General features: G+C 46.7%; 9 protein-coding genes across 9 annotated transcripts; 3 read left to right on the top strand and 6 right to left on the bottom strand.

Moving 5' to 3' along the window:
• Positions 1 to 1016: 1016 nt before the first annotated feature.
• On the top strand, positions 1017 to 4003 carry F4813DRAFT_335366 (CBS-domain-containing protein). The gene is made up of 3 exons (XM_049241188.1): positions 1017 to 1598; positions 1659 to 2535; positions 2599 to 4003. Exons 1-3 carry the CDS (start codon positions 1410 to 1412, stop codon positions 3555 to 3557), a joined length of 2025 nt encoding a protein of 674 aa, XP_049101475.1. The 5' UTR covers positions 1017 to 1409; the 3' UTR covers positions 3558 to 4003.
• Position 4004: 1 nt separating this feature from the next.
• Positions 4005 to 5543, top strand: F4813DRAFT_335372 (ribosomal protein S2). The gene is made up of 2 exons (XM_049241189.1): positions 4005 to 5023; positions 5110 to 5543. Exons 1-2 carry the CDS (start codon positions 4113 to 4115, stop codon positions 5360 to 5362), a joined length of 1164 nt encoding a protein of 387 aa, XP_049101474.1. The 5' UTR covers positions 4005 to 4112; the 3' UTR covers positions 5363 to 5543.
• Positions 5544 to 8282: 2739 nt separating this feature from the next.
• On the bottom strand, positions 8283 to 10462 carry F4813DRAFT_353160 (chaperonin Cpn60/TCP-1 family). The gene is made up of 4 exons (XM_049242604.1): positions 10229 to 10462; positions 9996 to 10162; positions 9618 to 9939; positions 8283 to 9561 (listed from the first exon to the last, which is right to left on the bottom strand). The coding sequence occupies exons 1-4, from the start codon at positions 10272 to 10274 to the stop codon at positions 8423 to 8425; spliced, it is 1674 nt and encodes a 557-aa protein (XP_049101473.1). The 5' UTR covers positions 10275 to 10462; the 3' UTR covers positions 8283 to 8422.
• Positions 10463 to 11357: 895 nt separating this feature from the next.
• F4813DRAFT_335343 (uncharacterized protein) lies at positions 11358 to 12921 on the bottom strand. The gene is made up of 2 exons (XM_049241187.1): positions 12434 to 12921; positions 11358 to 12382 (listed from the first exon to the last, which is right to left on the bottom strand). Exons 1-2 carry the CDS (start codon positions 12725 to 12727, stop codon positions 11471 to 11473), a joined length of 1206 nt encoding a protein of 401 aa, XP_049101472.1. The 5' UTR covers positions 12728 to 12921; the 3' UTR covers positions 11358 to 11470.
• A 2537-nt stretch (positions 12922 to 15458) lies between these two features.
• F4813DRAFT_353156 (putative amino acid transporter) lies at positions 15459 to 17533 on the bottom strand. The gene is made up of 4 exons (XM_049242602.1): positions 17138 to 17533; positions 16844 to 17066; positions 16661 to 16773; positions 15459 to 16608 (listed from the first exon to the last, which is right to left on the bottom strand). Exons 1-4 carry the CDS (start codon positions 17386 to 17388, stop codon positions 15597 to 15599), a joined length of 1599 nt encoding a protein of 532 aa, XP_049101471.1. The 5' UTR covers positions 17389 to 17533; the 3' UTR covers positions 15459 to 15596.
• Positions 17534 to 18439: 906 nt separating this feature from the next.
• Positions 18440 to 19832, bottom strand: F4813DRAFT_387615 (alpha/beta hydrolase fold-domain-containing protein; the record flags this gene model as incomplete). Its single annotated transcript, XM_049246575.1, has 5 exons — positions 18440 to 18642; positions 18744 to 19005; positions 19079 to 19156; positions 19219 to 19276; positions 19327 to 19832. 5 exons carry the CDS (start codon positions 19830 to 19832, stop codon positions 18440 to 18442), a joined length of 1107 nt encoding a protein of 368 aa, XP_049101470.1.
• Positions 19833 to 20645: 813 nt separating this feature from the next.
• F4813DRAFT_401546 (uncharacterized protein) lies at positions 20646 to 21885 on the top strand (the record flags this gene model as incomplete). The annotated part of the gene is made up of 1 exon (XM_049248423.1): positions 20646 to 21885. One exon carries the CDS (start codon positions 20646 to 20648, stop codon positions 21849 to 21851), a length of 1206 nt encoding a protein of 401 aa, XP_049101469.1. The 3' UTR covers positions 21852 to 21885.
• A 167-nt stretch (positions 21886 to 22052) lies between these two features.
• F4813DRAFT_353153 (DUF829-domain-containing protein) lies at positions 22053 to 23176 on the bottom strand. Its single transcript, XM_049242601.1, has one exon. The coding sequence runs from the start codon at positions 22963 to 22965 to the stop codon at positions 22093 to 22095; it is 873 nt and encodes a 290-aa protein (XP_049101468.1). The 5' UTR covers positions 22966 to 23176; the 3' UTR covers positions 22053 to 22092.
• Positions 23177 to 23611: 435 nt separating this feature from the next.
• Positions 23612 to 24565, bottom strand: F4813DRAFT_335318 (uncharacterized protein). Its single transcript, XM_049241186.1, has 2 exons — positions 24278 to 24565; positions 23612 to 24215 (listed from the first exon to the last, which is right to left on the bottom strand). The coding sequence occupies exons 1-2, from the start codon at positions 24551 to 24553 to the stop codon at positions 23697 to 23699; spliced, it is 795 nt and encodes a 264-aa protein (XP_049101467.1). The 5' UTR covers positions 24554 to 24565; the 3' UTR covers positions 23612 to 23696.
• Positions 24566 to 24637: the final 72 nt, after the last annotated feature.

Here is a 24637-nt window from a genome sequence, read left to right as displayed (position 1 = left end):
TCTTGACTCAGCCCCTTAATAATTTACCAGGGTCTTTGGGTTGCACTGATATCTTACAGGTCTATTAAGCTTTTGTTAAGGCTGAATGCTTCTTGTTGATTTTCTGGTACATATCTCATAGGGGCTTCAAGAGCTTCGGAGTTTAATTTAGACCTTTTATATAGGCACAATAACTTATTGTTATTCATCATTTGAAGGCGGGCATCGACGAAGCCTACATCAGTTTTGAGTTTTCTGTCACAAGTTAGCCTTAATCGTTATTCGCGTGCGTTCTACCTTCTGATATTCGTACAGCCTCGGTAAACTACTAACAACTAACAATATCTGATCGGCGTTCAATGAGTTATTGCTTCATTAGATCGGTTGCGGATTTTCGATACTGGGCGAGTTTTGGATATGTATGAAAACGTCTCTTAGAAGCAACGTACGGTGGAGTGAACCTCACGACCAACACGGTATTCAAAGACAATCATCTTCCCGGGTCAACCAGCTCAACTCTAATATCATCTCGTTGATGGCAAAGATGTGAACTTGCACACAATGACGTATTATAGGGGCTTGAAGATAGGGGTTTAAAGCTTGGACGGTGGTACGAGCTTTTACTTACTTTTACTTACCCCTATGCTACTCCTATTTGCAACCCCTATTTTTAGGTGGTTCTGGGTGGCTCTGGATGTATAGTGCCTGGCTTGCTGGCTGTTGTTGCGTTTTGTATCAGTAATAGTCCAAATCTCGGTGGCGGGGTGAGTAAAGGTAGGATACACCTAGGTACCTACCCAGGTAGGTACCTATGCAGCTATATTAGAACTAGAAAGGTTATATTGGAACAGTTGAAAGCGAATCGGTGGTGGAAGTGAGGGGTTCAAGGCTACCTACCATGTACCTATTAAGCGATTAACAACCCCACTTCAACCCCCTCAAATTGTGGCAGATTTGTAGGTGTGGCTGGTAGGCTAAATTTTCTAGGTACTATGAGGTAGGTACCTACATACCTAAGGTTAGGTACCTATTCTTCCCCTGGAAGCCTCACTCGGAACTCGCCTGACCGGGGCAGGTGTCTTCTAGGTCGCCGAGACAACTTGAAATGACCCGCAATTCTTTCCCGAGGGAGCGCTATATTCTGACCGATACTTTATCTCTTCTATGTATTCTGTCTTCCCTAGTTATCAGCAGGTAATCAAACATCATTCGATCGCTGTCGCTGTTACGTCGTTGCTTGCGCCATTGCTTTTGACAAGCTCGGTTTCTCGGCTGACATTCGGCTGACATCGTTGCTCGCAGTCGAATTTTTCGAGTATTGTTAAATCCTTTTTTGCTATTGGGTGCACACCTTCAGAAACATCGCCAGTCGTCAAACATCCTGCAAGTCGATCTTCAACCCCCGCCAAAATCTTCAAGCGCTGTCCACGATGTCGGGAACTATGAGAGGTACACCTAGTCGCGGTGGGAACCGAACCCCTGCCCCGTCGTTTGGGCCTGGCAGTCCCGCCAATTCCAACATCCCAAGACCCGTTAACGAAAGTCATCCTCACCCCGCTCCGAGCGAAGTCGCCTCTGGTGTCAGCGCAAGCAGGCAGAAGCAAAGCAAGCGCGATGAGGTATGAGTATTGCGCTTGCGCTTCCGTTACAACAGTATGGAAACTAACCTCTTGTACTAGGCCATCAGGCGAAAGCTGGAGAACGATCTCTCCAAGAAGAAGCATCACATTACGGGCCGGGCTCGGCACTCGCGCAAAGCCCCTCCTGGAACCGTCCTCGCCCTGAAGCCGAGCCCCGCTCTCCAGATCAAGCCCGGTACTACCGTCTCCGAGGCCGCGCAGCTAATGGCAGCCAAGAGGGAGGACTGCGTGTTGGTGACGGACGAGGATGACCGAATCGCCGGTATCTTTACGGCCAAGGACCTGGCTTTCCGAGTCGTCGGTGCCGGCCTAAAGGCTAGCAGTATCACCATTGCGGAGATTATGACGAAGAATCCTTTATGCGCGCGCACTGATACCAGCGCCACCGAGGCCTTGGATCTCATGGTTCGCAAGGGTTTTAGACATCTGCCTGTTATGGATGAGAACCAGGACATCTCTGGTATTCTTGACATTACGAAATGCTTTTATGATGCTATGGAAAAGCTGGAACGGGCTTATGCATCTTCAACAAAGCTCTATGCAGCTTTAGAAGGTGTCCAGTCAGAACTAGGAACCAGTCAGCCTCAGCAAATCATCCAGTATGTCGAAGCTCTTCGTTCCAAGATGTCCGGCCCGACGTTAGAGAGCGTTCTAAATGGGATGCCACCCACCACCGTCAGCGTCAGAACGACTGTGAAGGAAGCGGCGATGATGATGAAGGAAAACCACACGACTGCCGTGTTAGTTCAAGACCAAGGTCAGATTACGGGTATCTTCACGAGCAAGGATGTGGTCCTACGAGTCATCGCCCCCGGTTTAGATCCGTCGACATGCAGCGTTGTCCGCGTCATGACACCCCATCCCGACTTTGCGCCCATGGATATGACTATCCAGGCTGCTTTGCGAAAGATGCATGGTTAGTTTCCGACCAACTAAAAATTATGAGATATAAGTGGATATGAGCTAACACAGTATGCAGATGGCCATTACCTTAACCTCCCGGTTATGAATGACCAGGGCGAGATAGTGGGCATGGTGGACGTGCTCAAGTTAACTTATGCGACGCTTGAGCAGATCAATACTATGGGAACATCGGGCGACAATGAAGGCCCCGCCTGGAATAAATTCTGGCTCTCGCTCGATAACGAGACCGAGTCTATGGTTTCCGGCGATGGTAGCCATCACCATGGTACTATGGCGTCGCGATCGATTCTGTCCCCTGATGCCAACCGTGAGCGTTCGTATGACCCCGTTGCGCCTGGTGACAGTGCTTCGCATGTAGGTATGGAGTCGTCACCGATTCACTCTGCGGTAGCCCATCAAACCCCTGCCGATATCCCCTTTGCATTTAAGTTCAAGGCCCCAAGCGGTCGCGTACATCGAATACAAGTCATCGCGAATGAAGGTATCGCGCAATTCGTTGAGCACGTGGCCGCAAAGCTTGGCAGCGAGGTGGAGGCCATTGGGGGTATTCCAGAAGTGGAAGATGGTAACCTGAGTACTGGTGGCTTTGCCCTGAGCTACTTAGACGACGAAGGCGACACAGTTAGCATTACGACCGACCAAGATCTCCTCGAGGCAATCCTGCTAGCTCGCCACCATCACCACGAGAAAGTTGATCTGTTTGTGTATGATCCCGAGAAGCCACCAGTTACGGTTACTGCTCCTCAACCTGATCCTATCGCTACACCGGCTCCTAGTTCAGCCCCTTCGGAACTGCGCCGTAGACGGACGGTGGTAGAAGAAGACGATGAGGATGAGGATAGTGAGGAAGAAGACTATGCGACTGTTAGACGTCGTAAAAGGGCCCACACACACTCGGAGCCCGACCAGGTTATTGCCGGTGTGCCTAACGAGCTGTTACTGCCCGGCGCCATTGTCACTCTAGCTATTGTCATCATTGGCGTTTTCACCATCTCGAAAGCTACTAGCCGGTAAGAAGTTGTGTTTCTGAAGTTGGAGCATTGTCATTGGGAGGTTTTTTTTTTGGCGATTGCAGAATCGTTCGAGTTCGAGACGGAAATTTAGATTTCTGAATCCTCATGATGCATAGATTAGTAACTCATGCTTCTCTTGTTTGCTCTAAGTTGTTGTTTTTAATATTTGGGATATTGTGATTGTAATTATTTTTTACTGTAATTACTTTCGTTTATTTGCGCCTTGTTAATAATAGTAATATCTCTATTCTAATCCTTAAGCCAACGACGGAGGTTAAGATGTGCGAGCTCGAAAATTGTACTTTGTACCTAGGTTAGGAGGTACGGGCAGTTAGAAAGTGAGGTACGAAGATACTTCTAATTAACGATTTTCAATTGAGTGCAGTCCGATAATGATAAAGATAGCGATAGCGATAACGATACGGCACGGGAATACGTAGTGCCTGATAAGATCCTTGTTTAAGCTCCACCAAGGCATTGAACTTGGATCAATCCACCAGAAAAAAGGCATGATAGAGGTATGAAACCATAGTAGACGACAGCAATTGTCGCAGCCATGATTGTAAGAGATATGGGTGTTCGCCATGTCCGGAAGGCATTGGCCGCCCCTCTACGTCAGGCCTGTCTTCGCGCCCTTTCTACGCAACCGACCTCGACAGGAGTGCCCGATCTCACGGAACCGACCCTCCAGTCTCCCAATGCCAATGTCGATGTCAATGCCAGTCCGCAACATCCCTCCATATTCAATTCAAAGATCCGCGCCCCCTCGCGCCGGAAGAAGGCCGCAGCACCCGACACCACCGTTGCGGACTACAAGATGGCGCAGGAGCTGAAGGCCATGATCGGCAGGGTGGGCACCAAGGTCCAGCGCACGTATAGACCAGCAGACGTCTTCCTGTACCCGCCCGGACCAAAAGACGTCACGCTGGAGCTCCTCATGGCGTCGCAGGCGCACATGGGCCACCACGCGTCGCTGTGGAACCCGGCCAACGCGCGGTACATCTACGGCATCCGGCAGGGCATCCACATCATCTCGCTGGAGGAGACGGCGGCGCATCTGCGGCGGGCCGCGCGCGTGGTGGACGAAGTCGCGTACCGCGGGGGACTGATCCTGTTCGTGGGCACGCGGCCCGGGCAGACCCAGATCGTGACGCAGGCCGCCCGGCTGGCACGCGCGTGCCACCTCTTCACGAAATGGACGCCCGGGTCCATCACCAACTCCGAGGTCATTCTCAACGGCATGCCCATCCAGATGCTGGACGAGCACGACGAGCCCGTCGAGGGGTTCAACCGCCATCTCATCGACCGGCGGCCGCTGATTCCCGACCTGGTCGTGTGTCTGAACCCCATAGAGAACTATGTCCTGCTGCACGAGTGCGCGCTGGTTAATGTGCCCACGATTGGGGTTATTGATACGAATGCAGAGCCCACGTGGGTTACGTATGTTATTCCGGCGAATGACGACAGGTAAGACCAGTCCCCGCAAGCAGTATTTAAATATTGTTGCCGTCTTTTTTTTCATAACAAGTGAAACTAATACGTCTACTACGTAGTCTGAGATGCTTAGCCGTCATCGGCAGCGTGCTGGGACGGGCCGGCGAGGCGGGCCACGAGCGGCGTATCCGCGATGCGAAGAAAGGCATAGTGGCGTGGAATACTCCGTTAGACGTCGCCAAATTCATGGAGCAGGAGAGGGAGAGAGCTGAGAACGAGGCTGCTATGGCTGCCGAGGCGGCGCGGGGACGTGCTTATCTTTCCGAGGAGGACGACATTGGCTTCGGTGCCGGGTTCAAGCAGAGTCATTAAACTAGGGCGAGGTCGGATCCGGAACTGGATTGAACTACTGGACCTAAAGGACTCGGGGCTGATGTATGTGTAAACTGCTGTATTAGGTAAATACACATGTATAAATAAAAAGGAGGAGCAAGAAATCCCCTAAATGAACTCATGCTTCGTCTTGAATGTTTGGTATCATTAAGTTTAACTTATGTCTATATTTTACCGATTGCCAAGTCCTTGCTCGTGAGCAACGCCGGCTAGCTAGCCAACTTGAATATCGTATAGAGATGAAATAAGGTTCGCTCGTATGTATGCGGAATATGTTCAAATATGATGTAGTGAAATAATAACAAGGGGGTTGAAGCCGCGCGTGGGGGCTACGTTGTTCTCATTCCGGCCCGTTAAAAACGACATTATAGATACTGCTCCGTTTGACAGTATTACTGGTCCCTATGTCCCCTATTATGGGCTCTTCTCCTACTGCACTGGTAGTCGGCTTATCATGGGGATCAATCCCCTCTTCTCGCCTGGCGCCGGGATCATTTATTATACCGGCGTCAATATCCATCTCAGAATCGTCGCTTTGTTCGATCAACATATCTAGGTCCCTGTCCACAGCGTCTTGATCCTCGGGATGATCGTCCCCACCGTGCAATGGATGCGTTGTATGGTGATGTACCTCGCCATCAACGCTGTCGGTACCGTGAAGCAATGCCTGGAAGGAGTCTGGATGGTGATGGGAATGATGGTGTGTCTGCATATGAAAGGTTTCATGAAGGGCGGCGGAATGTGTATCTTGGGGGTTGTAAGGCTCATGCTCTGGCAGTGATGTATCTGGGGCATGCGGACTAGAGTGTACAACCGTGTCACCAGGGTGGAATGAGTTGAACGCGTGAGGATGATGATGGTGGTGTGCAGATTGTGATATAATCTGCGGGTCTATGGGGTGATACATATTCGTAGCTTCGTGTAGTGAAGCGAGAGTAGCAGCAGAATCGTGATGGAGCTGAGTCTGTAGAAGATGATGATGGGGTTGTAACGCAGCATCTGATAATGTCTGCATGGGTGGATTTAACAAGGACGTGATATCACTTGGGCGAGCATATGGATGTTGAGGACCAACTAAAGTTGGAAGTTCGCTGTGAGTGGGTGCTGGTAGCTCGAGGACCCTGTCAGTCGTATCAAAGCTTCCGGGTCCAGGAGCTAATACAGGAGACAATATTGACGATATGGGACTAACACCGATAGTGGCATTGTCGGAGTTTACATTGAGACGCCTAGTAGGGTTCTGAATGGAAGGTGTTTTGCTTGCTTCCTTGCATTGTTCACACGTCCTAATTACATCAGAAACAGTTTCCTTGATGCGACTCCAGTGATACTTCTCAGCAATAGTCGCCGTAGTCTTGTTAATGCCGGCGTGACCGCCCACCTCGTGGAGGCGGCGCGAAATATCCATCTGGCGGATGGGGTCGCTAATGACTTCCTTATCCTTAAGCATCAATACGTCGTTGTCGAGTAGCTTATAGTGCGTCGCGGCGCTCCGGAGCCTGCTTTTTTCGGCACGGTCAGATCCATTCGGGTAGCGCCCGTATTTGAGATAGAACTTGATTTTGTCGAAACGCTCTTCACTCACGAGAAGGGGTTCGCCGTTGCCTTCACCGGCACCGGGCCCAAGGTCCCGCCCGTAGATGATGGCGTCAATCAGCCGATCCGGGTATGACTTCAGGTTTCCACATCCCTTAACACGTCCGATGCGTTTAAAACCGAGCGCATCCCAAATCTTGCACGAGGCCACGTTCGTCTCATACACGAGGTTGAATACCGAGTAAGTATAACCGAGCTTTGGCGCCCAATCCAAGTAACTTTCGCCCATAAGACGGCCCACGCCGCGGTTTCGGGAAGCGTCCGTCACGAGAAAACCGCCGTTGCACACATGACTGCTCCGGCCCGGGTAATTAGGCTTTATATAGAAGCTGCCGAGGCATTCTCTTGACCAGTCCTTACCCTCGACCACATCGGCGGCACTCTCGATCTGACCGAGAAGCATAATTCCAGCAAAATTCTGGAACCAGTAAGCAGAGAACTTCTCAAGGGGCATAGGGTCTATCATGGGATAAGTATCCCCGCCCTCAATCTCCTTTGCGAATTGGTCCGAGAGGTAGGTTAGCAACGATGGGGGTACCTGATTGCGAGAGGCAAAAGGCACGACGGTGGCAATGGTTTGACGATCTCGTAGTGTTACCTGGCGAGGGAGGACGTTTGGTGGTAGCTCCGGCTTGTTGGGGTCCGGATAAGGGGCTTGCCCGGTAACACGGTAGATGGTTGGACTTGACGGATCATCCATAATTGCCGGCATCTTGTCTCCGAATCCGTGGTCCCGCAATGTGCCGAAAGAATTGCGTCACTTAACCTAGACATGTTACCTATCAACAATACGTACTTATTAAACACATCGTAAGACCTATCCTATTTCTTTCATCATCTCCCCTTTCCCCTCCTTTCCACAACCACCAATACATTGCCGTGTACATCCTCAAACAGACAGGTGAATCATTGCTTCTCGAATCATCGTGACTCGAATCAAGCGTATAATGGCCATCTTACCGAAATTCAAAATGACTGGTTAGTTTCTGGAACGCCGCTCAATGCTGTGTTACCGTTGCCACACAGTACCCCTCGATGTCGGTTAAGGGGGGTTTAAGGGGATTGGTCTAGGATTGTAAGGTGTGTGGTTGGCGATGATGAACTGTGCGTCGGGAAGGGAAATTCGTAGACGGTGAATATTTTAGAACGCAGTGCTAAATGAAAGCGCTACGCTACGGTAGAAGCTCGGGGACTTATATTTGGCTTAGACGAATACTTTTCATATGTAACTAAGCAATTATCAACGTTGTAAATCTGGTTATGAAGATATATAATTAGCCCGAATCCGTGAACACCAAGAACATTCTTTATTAGATGGTCTTTTATTTATTCGTGCCGTGAATATTCCTACATCATCTATGGAATAAAGCAGCTGCACGTAGCTTTGCAGGTATCATAGGTACATTATCGCGCCCCTAATGCATCGTTGACCTTAATATATGTTTACCGTCGCGGCATACCCCTTCCTCGTCCTCTTATCGCCCTCTGTGCTGCTCCTGGCGGCAACGGCTGGCCCGGCGCCTGCGGTTGGGCACTTTCTTCGTTCCGGATAGTTTCATCTACACCTAAGATCAAGCAACTGGCCTCAGTAGCCGACTGTATGGCATTGATCTTGACAAGGGCCGGTTCCCAGACGAACCGTTCCATCATGTCAGCAACACCCTCGTTCACGAAATCGACGCCAGCCCAGACACCACCTCTGCGGTGTTCCACGCGTAGTCTATTTAAGATATCGGTTGCGTCAAAGCCAGCGTTATCGCATAGTTGGCGGGGAATAACCTCAAGAGCTTTAGCGAAAGACTTGATGATGCCCTGTTGCTTATGCGGAACATCTTTGTCTGCGAAACGATGCAAGTATGCAGATACCTCCATCTCGCAGGCACCGCCACCACCAACGATCATATGGTTCTTGATGGCGCGCTTCACGATCATGATAGCATCGTGCAAAGACCGCTCGACCTCGGCGATAAATTGTTCAGCACCACCGCGAAGGACCAGAGTGCATGTTTTGGCCTCTGGGCAGTCTTCGAAGAAGTTGAATCGCTCACCGCCGATCTGACGTTCATCGAAGGAACCACACGTGCCTAAGTGGTGGGGTTGGATATCGGAGCAGGTTGACTGTATGGTAGCGCCGGTGGCTTGAACTACTCGTTCCATATCTTCAGAAGCGACACGGCCAGCACAGAATATGTCCCGATCAGCAAAGTACTGTGTTGCCAGATCTCCGATAGGTAGTTTAGAGAGCACCACTTTGGCGCCTGTTTGGTAAACTGCTTCTAGTTTCTTGTAGATGATCTGCCACTCGGCGTCGACGATTGCTTGGTACTCTGAAACTTGCTCGACTCGTACTTCGGCGTTGTCCTTCTCAGCCTTCAACTCTAGTTCGACGTTCAGACAGACGATCTTGGGTTTATTGAAAGACTTGGGCTGCTGCTCAAAACCAGCATACGAGAATGTCTTTTTGAAAGCTACCCCATTGACGAACAGGGAGTCAGTAAGGGAGCCGCCGGGGATCTTCTTGATACCAATAAGCTTCTCGTTTAAGTCGTCCTGGTCTAGCGATAGGACAGCATCCACAACCACTACAATGCTGTTAGCTTTGGTATGCGTAGGGGGGTTGGATTGGAGCAACACATACTCTTCGTAAAAAAGGGAGTATCTTTCTTGATCAGCTTGCTCGTCATAGCCGTGGCCGCTAGTTTCGCTAGGGTATCCTTTTTGTTGGACTCGTCTGTCCTCACCGCAATCTCTTTGATCTTGTTGACCGCCATCGTCGAAGCTTTCCGTAAACCCTTGATGATTATTTGGGAACTAACACCTTGCTCAACGTGTTCCTTGATTTCCTTGAGTATCTCGCCAGCAAGAACGACTACGGATGTCGTCCCGTCACCGACTTCAGCATCTTGTGATCTTGCGATATCGACGAGGATTCGGGCAGCAGGGTGTACAATATCGAGGAGCTACAAGGGTTTAGTGACATGATTTGAAAAGGGAAAGAAAGATCAATGAATCGTACCTTCATCACTGTTGCGCCATCGTTGGTGATAGTCTGTCTTCCATTTTCGTCCACCATTAATAAATCACCACCGTAGGGTCCCAGAGTCGACTTGATGGTTGCTTGAACGGCTTGGCAGGCATTAATATTTGATATTATCTGACCTTTTCCCTGAGAAGTATCGGTCCCTGCGTCCAAAGTTAGTTTATGGACGGTCTTCATTCATAGATCGAGGGGTAGCTCCTGGTCCTTACCTTCTTTCAGGACGATGATAGTGGGGGTTTGACCTCCGAAAGACATTTTGGCGGAGTGTATATGGCGAGTGGAGGAAGTGGTTTAAGTACAGGTAGAATTTGGTCGAGGGAGTTGGGAAAGTTGGGAAAGTTGGGAAAGTTTATTCGCCTCGAAAATCGCCAATACTTGCTTGACCCTCGATAACTTTCCGTTAGGTGGGAGAGCTTTACATAGGAGCTTCAAAAAATTGTTGCAGCCTCGCGGGGTGGGTCACATACAGCACGGGCCATGATAACCCCGGTATGTGGATATCGTCAACCCCTCATTAGTAATCAAAACCCACACTGCCTTGACTTTCCCAATAAAGCATACAACCTAAATTTTGATTGGTTGACCATCAATTATTTACATAGGTACCTAGGTACTTAGTCATCCAGTAGTGAAGAAAACTGAACCATGTCGGTACTACACTCATCATGGTCCCAAAATACATAGACAAGTCGACACGTTTGACAACCTCTGAATTCGTCCTTATTGAATCTATGTTTATTCTTGCTAAATCACGGATCTGGGGGGTAGGATCCCCTATACGGGACCGAGACGACCTCCACTATCGAGATATTAGTTATCATGTGCTCTCGCCGTTAGAGGAACCAGCCATATCCCATATCAATCGTTTCTTTAAATGAGAGGAATTCTCAACGTGAAGTTACGACGGGGTTCCGAAGATGCCAACGGACTCTGCAGTACTCCTCAAAGAAGCTGGTTTAGCTACCAAAAGTATTGGGTCATCCTCTATATCGGTTTGAACTCAGAATGGGAATCCAAAGGCTGGGATAGAGCTCATATGGACATACCCTAAGGTTCCGGCTATCTTCCAGGCGTGGTACGGGGGGTAACAAACCGGAAACGCGACCCCAAATATCCTGTTCATTTTGACGAACCCCTGCGTGAAGATGCCGCTCATCTGGCGTGTACGACTACTATGTTCTTCTTGGAAATAGTAGGTAATCGGGATACACTACTTATACACTACTTCGTGAACAGTTTGAAGTAAGGAGGACACAATGGTCTACTATATTATAATGGGATGACCAAGTGGTAAAAGTGGTAGATTATGAGGCACTACGAACAGATAAATAGCAAACGTAGATGCATCCAGTAAATTATTAATTCTATATCTTGCACCGAGGTTTTAAAATATAAATACAAAAAGAACCTAGAATATGAATACGAAGCAAATAAACAACCCCCTAAAATGCTTACTGAAGAATCGCTAGCCCCTGAGAATTTTTGCCGGCCAATTCCCTGACACTGAATCTCTGAAGAAACTTTGCTCTTCCTTGGCCACCAGAAACATCTAAGACGACAACAGCAGCGCCGGTAGTCTGGTTTCCGGGTGATAGAACATAGAGAAAGTTACCAGCTGCCGCGAGGTCGATGAAGCCCGCGTCACCCGTGTGGGATAGGTCAATCTGAGAGATGATGCTGGCATCCTTGGCGCTCATCTCAACGATGCGAGGCAGGGCAACATCTGTAACGAAGACACTCTTGGTAGCGGGGGCATAGGCAGACCAGCATGTCGCCTTCTGGTCGCTGAGGGCTTGCTTGCCAACAGTAGTTACGCCTCCGGTTGCCTGGTCAAAGCTGAATACCGCCGCTCCAAAAGAGGCGTCAGTAGAGAAGAAAGTGTTGGTTCCGGGGATGGCCTGAGACCCAAACAAGACTGCAGTGCCCTCAGGCGTGGTGCGAGTGTCGTGCGGACAATCCGAATTAATCTCGGAAACGGGCAGCGTAGAAATAAATCCCGTCTTGTTCGTCGCAGGGTCGCCCTTGACGATGGTAATGAGCGTTGACTCGTCATCGGAGAACAAGACTTGGGAGACGGTGTTTGTTGGGCCGACGGGCGGGTTTGATTGTCCGAGGTCGAAGGATAGCACGGACTTGAACGAGTATAGACCTCCATCATGGAATGGAGCGCAGGAGACACCGGCTTGTGTAGCGGTAGTCGCAGCACACAGGATGTTGTTCTTAGCGGATACTGCGACGGTGTTCGGGAAAGGCTTTTGGATATGAGTTGCACCCGAGCTGATGAATGATAGTTGGGTCGGGTCGCTGTCGGAGATTTTCATTGGGGTCACAGATCCACTGAATGCGTTGACGGCGAAGACGACCTGTTATTAATTAGCGTTCATCTCGAAAAATAGTGTATAAGTTAAGCCTACATTTCCAGATATGGTGATGGAAGACTGGCTCACGAGTGCGTCCGGAGCGGCAGGCTGTTTCATAGCATTTAGGGTATTAGACCCAACTCCATTCACCGAGCTCTTCTTCCCGGCCTTCAGAGTGCCATCTGGTTGGATAGGTAAAGCTATGATAGAGTTGTCGGCGTCGTTAGATAGGAAGTACACAGCCTTTCCAGTGGTTGAGGCAGCCGGTTTGCAAGAGGAGGGTCGGTTGATAGCATGGCCAGCAATGCCTTCAGCCAGCATCAAAGTCGTGAGGAAGTTTGCCTTCATAGTGAAGAAATGGAAAGTTAAGAGAGTGGATGGGCAATGAAATGTTTTGGTTGGATCTTGAGGGTATATTACTGTAGGAAAGGAAAAGTAATATTAGTAGAGCTGCTTGGTGTTGGTAGAATCTGATGATATTCATATTCGATATGGATTGGATATCTTGGTTATATACACATCTCAACCGAACCACGTCGTCGTTTATTCCAATGATACGATACTCTGGGGATCAAAGATTGGAATCCGAATTTCCCGTTTAGGACATCTCACTATTATAAGATTTGAGGCTGCAAACTACAAATTGACCAGGTATTGCATAGCACCTATGATCTGTCACAAAGGTTGGGCGGAGACTAATCTCGAACTACAGGTTGCTTGTTTTCTAAACAGGTGCATCCAATCGCATACGGATATGGTTTCATTCTAATGAGGTAGATACCCCTGCGAAGGATTCATCAGCAAAATGAGGGGCTGAGCAGATCTGAGACTACCTAACCTTAGGTACTCTTTGGAATCTTTGTAGTTTCCTAGTCTGGCCCGTGGATCTGTCAGTTCGTGGAGTAAAAACGGGCCAAAGAGATGAGATTAGTTACCTCTTTTGCTATTTGGACATCAGCATATCCCCACATTGACCAGGTATGTCTTCACGTCCATGAAGAGTACCTATGTAATATAAATCATAGTTAATAGGTACAGCTTTAGTCTGAACCTGATTATAATTATTCAATAATAACGGGTATGGCCGCGTCTTGCATAGCGACTTCACGGATACAAGGGGTAAAAAGCCTAGGTCGGATGTCTTTGCGGGGTGGGCTATTAATAGTCTGGATCTACCATATATGTATTATTCAGTCGCAATGAAGCTTACCTCATGCTGCAAATCAACTCTATAATATATAATGGCCTATCATAACTAGGTAGCTTATTAATATATTTGCGCTTTTATAGATGATTCTAATATTGTAACCTGCAGTTCTCATAGGCAGAGGTTCACTATTAATCTTCACCCAAGATTGTCACAGTTAAGATGCAAGTGATGAGGACATATTTAAGATTTCTACAGATGAAGGTGGAGTCATGAGATTCTTAATTGATCAACATCATTCCCAACATCAGTACTCGCAGAAGAGCTGAACATCTAGTTAAGAATTAATCAATATCCCCAAGACCGCGACGTCCTAGTAAATGCAGTGCTTTCTATCTCGGCCTGTAAATCAACATTTCCTCCAGTTGCGTCACACTACTCACATTCTCCATCCTTTCTGCTTCATTTCCTCTTCAAGTTCCTTCTCTTTTCCCATTCTTTCGGCCTTACACCCGTTGCAGATCTCATATCTCACGTAGGTGTTTTTCTTGACAATTTTGCACTTGCTGCTTACATCTTTACAGAAATCAAAGTCTGCCATAGTAGTACCCGTAATCTTCCCGCAATCAGGGCATTTGATCTCGCACTGATGTTGGGTACACATGGTGGCAGCTGTAAGGAGTTGATCTTGTTCGTTGAGTAGATCTTTCGGAAGACGTCGCGCAATTGCTAAAGGGGTTTCAATTTTCCTTGACGGGCTCTAGGTAGTAGTGAAGGGGGTCTATTTCGCTTTGGAATATGGTGCATATCTTCCGTGAGATAGGGGTTTATATATGGATATGAAAATAGTGAATGGTATTGGCGTGTAAGCTGATTTCCACGTACAAGACGTGTTGGAGGCGAGGTGTTCCGTTGACTACCTACCTAATGGCAGTACGATCACCAGACATGAGTCCCAACAGAGGTTCTTACACTTTGTTTAAGACACGTCAAGCAATGCATCACAAACATTAGCAACTTCCTCGTCTCTTTGTGTTTTCCTTGACTCGCTAGTGAATGGCTGCTGTACTACTCCCTTGGCTATTCTTGCTTACATTAACCAAATATAAAAATTGCTAAAGTTTCTATATATAACAATTATTCATTGTCGCGAAATTCCTTGCATATACTTCTCGAAAGTGGTAGATTTCTATCGCACAATGATGAGCAGAGTGATTCAGATGCGAACTTGGGATGCGTCACTACCTGTGTAAGGTTACCTTTTCCTATTGTACACCAGTGACGAAGGAGCGCGTGTACCCTTAGATTTTAGGTTTTGAATTGATAGAACTTGGAGTCTTAGCCTTGCAGTTGGCTCGCTTTCGCGACGCATAATTAGGGGTGCTGTGGATTTGAATATTTCAATTATGACTTCAAATGTAGCATTAGGTATCTAGTAATTACCTGATTTTGAGTATGAGATATTTACTATAATAATATTGAAAACAATTCACTGTTTGCATATATATCATGTATGTGTCACTAAGGATTGGATATCCAGCATTGCAACAGGAATTTTCGGTCCGGCCAGAGTTCTAATAATATTTAAAGCGAAGTTGATACATCTTGCCGAAGATACCATGGTTAATTATATGCATGTTTCCTTCCTTGAATCTCCATCCCGTATAAATATCTACGTTAAAGCTCTTCGATAACAGTCTTGGTGTATCTTGATGTGTCTTTAATGGTAATAGGTCACTACCTAAACTAAATTGCATGACTATATTGTCTAGACTATTCTTAAAGCGAAGACGTGAAGATATATCATCCTAGTTTCTAAGGAAGGGGATCCATGAAATAGAACACTTACCTATTTCATATAATCAGGGTAGTTTAAGAACCTCATAATTATAATACGGATCTTTTAGATCAAGATAATGACTATAAAATTGCAGCGTATTCTATGCTAAGCACTAATTTCAAATTGGGGCATTAACTTGCCTTTCATTTTCAGGGGTAAGCATTATTTCTACTAATATAACAATTGTATAATAATTGATGGGTAAATGATCCATATTTAGAAGAAAAGCTCTAGAAATTTTTTAGAAGCTGACGCCACCACGGTTGGGAACCCCCTATTTCAGCCTCGGTGATCTCCTTGTCTTCGTCTAAATCACGACGTCTCCCCGACTGTAAATCGATCTCCTCATTCTTCCATAATTTTGTTTTGTAAGCGAGTTTATATCCAATATATATCACAAAAAACAATGGCAACAGAATGTAGGCATCAACAAAGCCGCCGGCGTCCCAGGGAGAAAAGTAAGACCAACCTTGTACTAACGCCAGAAACATATTCGCTCCTAAGCCAAAATAAGCATTCCAGGGATACCAAAGAGAAATGTACGGTAGATCCTTGACTTGATAACCCTGTGCCTCCCAAGCTTGGCGAAATCGAATGTGAGTGAGAGAAATAGACCCCCAGACCAGGAAAGTTGAAACACCACTCAAATTGACAATGTACCCATAGGCTTTAGCAGCACCGGTTGAAACGTTCATCATAGATATGGCGCCGAATGCATTTGCCATAGTGATGGCGGGAATTGGTACTCCCCTCTTGTCCGTCCACCCGAGGAAAGATGGGGCCATTCCTTGCTGTGCCATATATAGCAGGGTCCGCGATGCAATGTAGATAGAACTGTTGATAGCAGAAATGCAAGTGATAAGAACAAAGGCATTTATGAGATGCACGCCACCTTGCCAGCCTGCATTTTGAATCGCAACGGTCATTGGACTCAACAAAGCGCGGCTGGTACCATTAACAAGCTGATCAGCATTTGCTGGGCAGGTGAGACCGAAAAAGAAGGCTGCGCCCATATAGATGAATATGATGCGCCAGAAGACTTGGCGAATTGCATGCGGGACAGCAACCCCAGGGTTCTTGGTCTCAGTGGCAGCCACAGCCACCGACTCAACACCAGCATAGAATGTTGAACAAAAAACGAAGACCTTAGCTACACCACGGAAGCCATCAGCAAAAGGTCCTGGGTCATGCCAATACCTGAAGCCTATAGCATCTGCCCCACTGATTCCGCCTGACACGTATCTACGGTTGTTAGCATATTGGCTGATGTTATTTCGTGCGGATCCAAACTTACACAATGGAAAATAGGTAGAATGCTACCAATCCTAAAAGTTTAATAAGAGCTAGCCAAAACTCAGCCTCGCCAAATGTAGAAACACCCAGGAGTTGGAATAGTAAGAAGGCGGTCTGGGAAAAAGTCAGCAAGGTGATTAAAGAAGTTGATTGGAAAGTCCAATAAGAGTAACCTAATACATACCCATAAGATCAGAAAATATCCCCATATGGGTACCTTGTCACTCCAGAATACGAGGATGCTACTCGTAGCATTATACTCGTTGGCAAGGACAGTGAACCAGATGATGAAGTAGTTCCATCCAACAGCAACACCAAATGCAGGATCCACAAACCGAGCCGCAAGCTGAGTAAATGCTCCTCCCGATGGATAAAGAGTGGTCAGCTCGCCTAAGCTTTGCATAATACTGTTTTTGAAGGTCAGCACCAGATAGATAGGTAGGTATGCATACTGTTACGGAGGGGCATGCGATGGTACCTGAAAGCAATTATGCCGATGACGCCGAAGCCAATCAACAACGAGGCCGGCCCACCGCCAGACAATGCGCTTCCGCTGCCGACTAAAAGTCCGGGTCCAATGATTCCGGCCAAAGCCATCATTGACAAATGTCGCGTCTTTAGGCCGCGTTTAACCCCGGACTCGGGATCAATTGAGCGGAAGTCATCCTGATCAGGTTCGTCATACGGTTGCAAGATGGACCGATCAGGGTCCTTGGGGCTACTACTCATGGTAGGAAAGGGTCACGACGCTTTGCCGCATCAAAACAACAAAGTTACAAGATTTAATAGTGAGTGAGTGCTTGCTTCACAAAATATTTCCTATTTCTTAGAGGAGAACCATACGAGCAGCGGACACGATGTTAGCGGACTCTTATGATATTTTGCGCTCAAGAAAAAAAAAAGAAAAACTTTGTTGGTTTACGGAAGTCCCTATCAGCTTGGCACTTGGCAATGCTTGGCATCAACTGTCCGTCATGATGCATGATGATAAATGTACTTCCAAATAAGCTATACTTTGATCTCCTTCTTATAATGCAAATATACATAAAGACCATTTTATTAAATATTATACAGTAATAAATTCAAGACTTTAAATTTATTTTGTCCTTGAAAAGACTATTCTCCCAATACTTTTGATTGTGTGATAACTCGTATAGTAAAAGGTATATTTTCATATACTTCATAATCTCAGAGCTGACATCCGCTCGGTATGGTTATAACTTTTGAAGGCGATTTCCGTAGAAAACTCGGTAATAATTGCGTTCAAGACGGCATTTGCCATTGGCGCGCAAAATTGCGTGATTGAGAGTTTGCGTCGTAAACCTTAGGTACCTACCTAGGTTAGGTACCTATGTAGAAACTCCGCGCCAAGGAGTCGATTCCCACATAGCGATAAGTCTATTGGAAAGGACCGAATAACCTCCTATATTCCGGGTGACTATCATTACAAAGACGGGGGTTCGATTCCTGGTGGAACTATTTTCTTTGGTATATCTTATCAATCAATAGTGAAACCCATAACCAAATAAAATAAGGTACGCGAGAAACTCCGTGCCAAGCTGATGGCTTATCCAAACTCAGTGATAAAGAATTGTCAGATTGACCACATTACCAAAAGGTATCTTGTAATGTCATAAATGCCATTACTTAATATGTGCGACAGGGATTTATAAGAATCTTATTATACTTAAACAAACGTTTGGTTTACCACGCGCGCCAAGCTTTTATCAAACGTATTCCCCTATTTCCATAGTTACTTCATTTCCCATGACCGGAACTACTATGCAGTAGCATGCTTCGTTAAGAACCCGTTAAACCTCTTGTAGAATATCGGTGTGCTAGGATGGGTCAGGATAACAGCAGGGAAACAGTGCGGTACACCTTGATAACCGTATATCTCAACGTCAACACCCGCAGCCTTAAGAGCTTCGGCATATGCGAAAGCATCGTCCCGGAGAATATCGTACCCTGCGCATTGTATCACTAAAAACAGAGTGAACGGAATACCAGTTAGTTATAATTAAAAGATTTGAAAATGGGACAGGGTGTTGTTTAGAGAAGGGGATAGGTGAGAATTCTCTTACACGCTGGCGGAAGATTCGTAAGTGATTCTGCAAGCAGAGGCGACTGCCTGTAGTCAGGTTTAGGGTTAGGATTATAGGCCCTAAGGAAAGCCTCCATCCTTAGGGTGCTAAGAACAGGATTTTCCGAGTTTTGAATGTAGCTGCCGTATTCATATTTATCCCGGGGGAAGAATTTAGGATGGCAGACCGTGGGAAAGTGAAGGACTTGAGCAATAATGCCGGAAATGCCATTTTTCCTAGCCATTATGGCCATGACCGAAGCCTAGGTAGTAATAGTATTAGCAGGTAAAACTACCCAATATATAGCCAAAAGAGGCACCACTGTGGAAGCTCACGAGGTTACCTCCCGCGCTACTCCCGGCAACAATGATCTTCTCTGGATTAACTCCGAGAATTTCTGCGTTCTCTTTACACTACAGCACAGAGTTAATAATGTATGACCTTTAATTGTAGCTCGCTAAGTCGGCGAACATACCCATAATAATCCATCGTAGCAATCTTCGACCGGCCGCGGAAAGGGAAACTCGGGCGCTCTTTTTGGGGTTAGCTAGGTCGAAGGAAACAGATGACATAAAATACATACAGTCGGTAATCTACACTAACTACAACAATGTTGGGATTTGTAGCCGCATAAACGTTTTCGGCACCGTCTACCTCATGTCGTCCGATCACAAAGCCTAAAATGCAGAAGGTCAACAGAGTATAGCTAAGGAAAGGGAGTTGTGTCCGATGTTCCATACCACCGCCGTGCATGCGATACACTAGAGTTGCGTCTGGCGCAACATTGTGAGACTTGTAAACTTTCAATTCGTTTAAGTGACCGTCGCGGGCAGGAAATTGGAGCAGCTCCGTCGTAATATCGCGATACCGATCGGGTCCGCCAGGGGGCAGAGCGGCGTCCGGGTCGCCTGCTGCCTGTCTAAAGGCCGCGAAATCGGGTGACGCCCAAAGTGGCGAATATGCAGCGTCGATGGCGGACTCAACTGCTATATACTCGGGTGTTTTTTCCGATAGATGGCCATACTTAGGTAAAGGCTTGAAGTCGGCGTCGAGGTCAAAGTATTCGGACTTATCCCTAAGGTACTCCATGATGATTTACTTGCGGATGCTCTACTGTATACTACAAAGATTCACCACGAGTATCAATAGGTTTGAGCTTTTGTAGGTCTTGACGAAGATTCTTATAGTTTTAACATTTTCAACTATTGGTCTAACTATACGACAGCTTTAACCCTGACAAGTCATTGAACGACACGGTTTCGCGTGACACACGTCCCTGCATTAAAAAACATTAACTTATGATCAGAATGAATCACTTTGAACAATCTCGTTCTATAAATTAAATCCCATAGCCTACCTATGTAGTAGCCTCAGGTGCATGGTTAGGCCAGGTACCTACAGGGTAGCATTGGGGTTAGCTGAATAAACAACGTGCTCAGCCCCATTGGGCTGAGAAGTGATTTCAAGTCCCATCATTATGAATCATAGTGCCAATGGCCATTTTAGTCGGAAATGCAGCCCTTGTAATTTGGTGCCCCTTAGCGCCCGCTGCATGCAGTACATCACTTAGCATACAAATTTAGGTGTAAACGTACGTAACTCTTATAGCCACAATTTTTATAATTGATTAATGATTGATAGATGTGTATAAGGTAGGTTTAGTTGGTAATAGTATTAGTTGCGCATCTGACTTCAGGTATAGCCGTAGATACTAAGATGAACCATACTACTCAACCTATTGGCTAAAAGGGGCTCATATATGACTTCGAGAAGGCACCCATGAATCATATTTAATACTACCCACCACCTACAAATATAAATATCGCTGCTCAACTTTAAGAATGTAATATAACGACATCATCATAACCTTACACAAAGCTCAAAACGACCTCTTTGGCTAAGATGGCTGAATTCGAACCACCAAAATCAGCAAGTAGTCTCCGCGTAGTGCCTGACACTCAACTCGACCTACGGCCCGAATCCGAAATCATAAACGAACTCCGTTCTTTTCGACCCATCACTTCAGAGAAGAATGTATGGGCTTTCTGGGATAAGGGTATCGATTATATGTACCCAAGCTATAGATGTACCGTGGTGAACTGGGTGAGAAAGCTCGGCAGGTCCTGGAAAGTTCGCCTTGTAGATCTTGTCGAGGACTCACCGAATAACATCTACAACTATGTTTCTGAAGACTGGTTTCCTGACTGTTTCGTAAACCGGACGATGGACGGCAGACATGCGGCACAACATTCTGCTGATCTCGTGAGGCTGCCGCTTTTATTCGAGCATGGAGGTGTCTGGATGGATGTCGGAAATATGTTACACACTCATCTCAGCCCCCTATTCTGGGACCACCTCACAGCTCCGGATACACCTTACGAGATGGCAGTCTGGATTATCACCGGGCAGATTAGAAAAGAATGGGGCAGCTTTGGAAACTACATGATGGCCGCACGAAAAGGCTGCATTTTTATAAAAAATTGGCACAACGGTTACAAACAGCTGTGGGAGGGACGCACCAATGCAGATGGTTTCCATCAAATACCCCTAATGCGGGACATCGGGCTTGCTGAGGGGATGGCCGATTGGAATTTCGAGGATAAGGTCAAAGAGATGAGCGACTACGTGGCGCAGATGCTTATTGGCGACCGAACGAGAAACCTGCTCGATCTGAACACGGACTGGAACGGACGCGAGTATTACAAGAACAAGGTATTTATGGTGGAGGGGATTTTGAACGGCGTGCTAGGTGCGATCAAGACAGAATACGACGGAGCTAGACAAGTAGAGCTCTTTACTACTCGGCTTGACGAACCAGATGAAGCAAAGAGGCAGGCGGCCGAAGCATTCATAGTAGAGATGTTGGAGAAAAGCCACATGTATAAAGTATACCATAATTCGGCAGGCGGGCTGCCCGCGCTGGGAGACCTTGTGAAGAAGAAGGAATTCGCGGATGCAGACCATAGGCCCGGCACCTTCGGCGAGATGTACAGGTATGGCACAGTCCACTGGGAGTCAACCCGCGGGGTAGAACGGTTGGTCCCGCAGATCGATGAAAAGGAGGACTTAATCCGGGCCACGCCTACAACTCCGGCTTCACGCGAATAAAAATAAGGGTTAGGATCACTAATTAATATAGAGCAGGCCTTGAGAATACCTTCTTGATAGGTAGAACGCAGTTCTTCACCTAAATATGCCGTTTCAGTTCACGTCAACATACCTTATTATACGCGGTATTACATTGTTAAACCTCGTAGTTATACACGAAGTAGAATTTGGAGGCCACATCGTGATATCTTCATTCTATGCCAAGACTTGTAGTTCAGAATCTATTAGGTATAATCAAGGTTTACTCTAACGCCATGGTTGTCTTCCAATGGGCTTCTATTGTAGACCAATATCGAGAAGGATGCACCCTCATGTGGCCGACGTGTGGCGAGTCATCGAACATCTCCAACATCGTCTTGTAACCCTTATTCTTTGCTACCTCTGCGTGCGCTTCGACGTCTTCCCACCAAATAATGTCGTCCTTCTTGGAGTACAGGTACGCTCTAGGAGCTTTAGGCGTTGCTATCGAGTGATCCAAGAACACCCTGGAGCTATAGACCCCGGAAGGCTCTCTTCCAATGGCCTTCTCAATGAGGTACATTGTATATAAGAATGTCCACCACATCCGCTGCGTTACTGCAAACGGCCATGGGAACCATTTGGCCGTTCCTACTGCCATTGCCTTCGACCACCGTCCTACTTCTTTGGCGAAGTCAAGACTGCCGGGGGTAGAATCGTTTATACATAGATGATGCGGAAGAGCCTTGTCTTTTCCGTGGCGCTCTTGGTAGGCGTTCAATGTTGCGGCAGCATAAATACCGCCGGTATTAGACATGATGTGCAAAATTATTCTCGCCGAGTCATCATCAGGAGTAGGAAACACGGTGTCGACAACAGGCATCATATCCTTCGTCCTTTGGTCAAGCGACTGATATGTAGCTGCAAAAGTTGATGATATCACCATCAAGATGCGAGCTCCTGGGAATAGCTTATTGTAGCCATCGACATATTTAGCGACATTCTTTGGGTGACCGTCACCCCATCCGTATATAATAATCGTTGTAGGGTGATCACTTGGTACTTTCTCGGTGCTTTCGGATGAATCTTCATTGCGGATGAATATCCAATCGGAGATAGGTGTAAACCCCGGTAGCCCCTTTTGCTTCCCTGCCATGCCTACAAAAGAGAAAGTCGATGAGTACGAACAAACTAAGATTGACGGATAGATATAATCACAAGCTGCAACCGAAATAAATAATAGATAAGTATAATTAGATATAATATTGGAAGAATTACAAAACTTGAAGTCAAGTCGTCAATACATAACAAGTCCGATTTGGTTAGTGTGATTCAACAGTGTGGATAGGGGTAGAGTGTTGTCAAGCTTGTCAGGCTTGTCAAAAAGTGTTGGGCGCGAAGGAAGAAGATAGATACCCTGCTAGCCGAGGTAAGTGGAGTTAACAAATGCCCAACACGGTTAACCAAGAGAAGCTAAATGCAATACATTTACACATTCAAATACTATCGTAGGTCTGCTGGCGTGGTGTTCAAGGAATTATATAGTAAAGTTATTATGTTATGTTATTCGGTTGGGGCATGCTAGCAAAGCACGACAGGTTGCAGTATTAAACGACAGGCCTCTATGTAGGAACAGTTTCAACAAATCGCGGGATGGGATGTCGACTGACTTATGGTCTTATCGATGGGAACCCTCGAGCGAATTCTGGTGTTGGCAAACCAATCAATCATTACGAGGTAACTAAGAAATTTTCCTCTTCATCGATCAATACAGCACACGTAGCGATTTCATTTAATTCAAATGAAAATCTAAAATACATGATGTAGAAGCGGTAGTTTCATATTACAAGCCTCTCACCTGGGAATCATAAGCTCTCCCATGCATTTCTATCTTCTGATAACAAGTGCAAGTCGAATCTCCAGAGTCTGGATATCTAAGTCAAGAAGTCGCTCTAACAATTCTTCATTACGAAGAGCATCCCTCACGTTCTCATAAGCAGCCTCATTTTCGACGTTATTCCCGCCTGTTCCTCGAAATTCAAAGTCACCACTATCGCTATTCCAGATGAATACTCCCTCTTTTAAAGTGGTCAATTCCCACTGTCCAAGTCCCCTTTGCTGATCAGGCTCCTCGCCGATAATTAGCAGGAACTCCGTAGCTTTTCTGTACCACCACATCGCTTCTGGTAGCATATCGATGATGACGGGATGCAGACAAGCGCGCAGAGACACGGCAAGATGCTCAGGTTCTGATTTAATGACGAAAGGTTCACCCTCCATATCATTCGCGTTTCCTTGGTGGAGTGAATGCCACCTTTCGGGCATTATATATAATGCATCGCGCCGAGGGTTGAAGGAGCGCGAGAAAATATGATGGCCATTCTCGTCCAGTTTGATCTTGATGCCCTGCGAACGTTAGGCAGGGCTAATTATGCTAGTTTAGAGGATTAGGGATTCACAGTACTTACATGTTCGCGGAACCAACTCAGCGTAACAATACGAGCCTCTTGGCTGACGTAGAAAAGAGGCACGTCAAATTGAACATCGTCGTCCAATAGTTCGTGGTCGAAGCACATCTCTACATCGCCTGTCTCTAGCATATGACTCTCGAGTTCTAGCCGCCAACATCCTTGTTTGAAGAAGAACAGACTCGGCCCAGTGTGTTTCGGTAAAGCCTCGCGCCAAATTAGCCAGCGAAGTTCCGGCGGAAATTCGGGGAAGAGAAAAAATGTTGTCTCTGCCATCGCAATTAGGTTGTTAAGTAGTATTAGAGAGATAGGAGCTTCAGTGTTATACTTGATATTAACACGCTGCCTATATATTGCCTT

This window comes from Daldinia decipiens (genome assembly GCF_022478715.1).
Source record: "Daldinia decipiens strain CBS 113046 unplaced genomic scaffold F4813scaffold_9, whole genome shotgun sequence".
Classification (NCBI taxonomy): domain Eukaryota; kingdom Fungi; phylum Ascomycota; class Sordariomycetes; order Xylariales; family Hypoxylaceae; genus Daldinia; species Daldinia decipiens.
This window is presented reverse-complemented; position numbering and strand designations above follow the sequence as displayed.

Excerpts from the sequence above, each read along its gene's own strand:
- F4813DRAFT_335366 (XM_049241188.1), top strand. The coding sequence starts at position 1,410 with ATGTCGGGAACTATGAGAGGTACACCTAGTCGCGGTGGGAACCGAACC. Across the intron at positions 1,599-1,658 it reads AGCAAAGCAAGCGCGATGAG|GCCATCAGGCGAAAGCTGGA; the intron begins GTATGAGTATTG and ends CTCTTGTACTAG. Across the intron at positions 2,536-2,598 it reads TGCTTTGCGAAAGATGCATG|ATGGCCATTACCTTAACCTC; the intron begins GTTAGTTTCCGA and ends CACAGTATGCAG.
- F4813DRAFT_335372 (XM_049241189.1), top strand. The coding sequence starts at position 4,113 with ATGATTGTAAGAGATATGGGTGTTCGCCATGTCCGGAAGGCATTGGCC. Across the intron at positions 5,024-5,109 it reads ATTCCGGCGAATGACGACAG|TCTGAGATGCTTAGCCGTCA; the intron begins GTAAGACCAGTC and ends TCTACTACGTAG.
- F4813DRAFT_353160 (XM_049242604.1), bottom strand. The coding sequence starts at position 10,274 with ATGTCTTTCGGAGGTCAAACCCCCACTATCATCGTCCTGAAAGAAG. Across the intron at positions 9,940-9,995 it reads ATGGCGCAACAGTGATGAAG|CTCCTCGATATTGTACACCC; the intron begins GTACGATTCATT and ends AAACCCTTGTAG. Across the intron at positions 9,562-9,617 it reads TACTCCCTTTTTTACGAAGA|TGGTTGTGGATGCTGTCCTA; the intron begins GTATGTGTTGCT and ends ACAGCATTGTAG.
- F4813DRAFT_335343 (XM_049241187.1), bottom strand. The coding sequence starts at position 12,727 with ATGAAGGCAAACTTCCTCACGACTTTGATGCTGGCTGAAGGCATTGCT. Across the intron at positions 12,383-12,433 it reads CCATCACCATATCTGGAAAT|GTCGTCTTCGCCGTCAACGC; the intron begins GTAGGCTTAACT and ends AATTAATAACAG.
- F4813DRAFT_353156 (XM_049242602.1), bottom strand. The coding sequence starts at position 17,388 with ATGAGTAGTAGCCCCAAGGACCCTGATCGGTCCATCTTGCAACCGTAT. Across the intron at positions 17,067-17,137 it reads ATCGGCATAATTGCTTTCAG|TATTATGCAAAGCTTAGGCG; the intron begins GTACCATCGCAT and ends CTTCAAAAACAG. Across the intron at positions 16,774-16,843 it reads GATATTTTCTGATCTTATGG|ACCGCCTTCTTACTATTCCA; the intron begins GTATGTATTAGG and ends ACTTTTTCCCAG.
- F4813DRAFT_353153 (XM_049242601.1), bottom strand. The coding sequence starts at position 22,965 with ATGGCAGGGAAGCAAAAGGGGCTACCGGGGTTTACACCTATCTCCGAT.
- F4813DRAFT_335318 (XM_049241186.1), bottom strand. The coding sequence starts at position 24,553 with ATGGCAGAGACAACATTTTTTCTCTTCCCCGAATTTCCGCCGGAACTT. Across the intron at positions 24,216-24,277 it reads TGAGTTGGTTCCGCGAACAT|GGCATCAAGATCAAACTGGA; the intron begins GTAAGTACTGTG and ends TAACGTTCGCAG.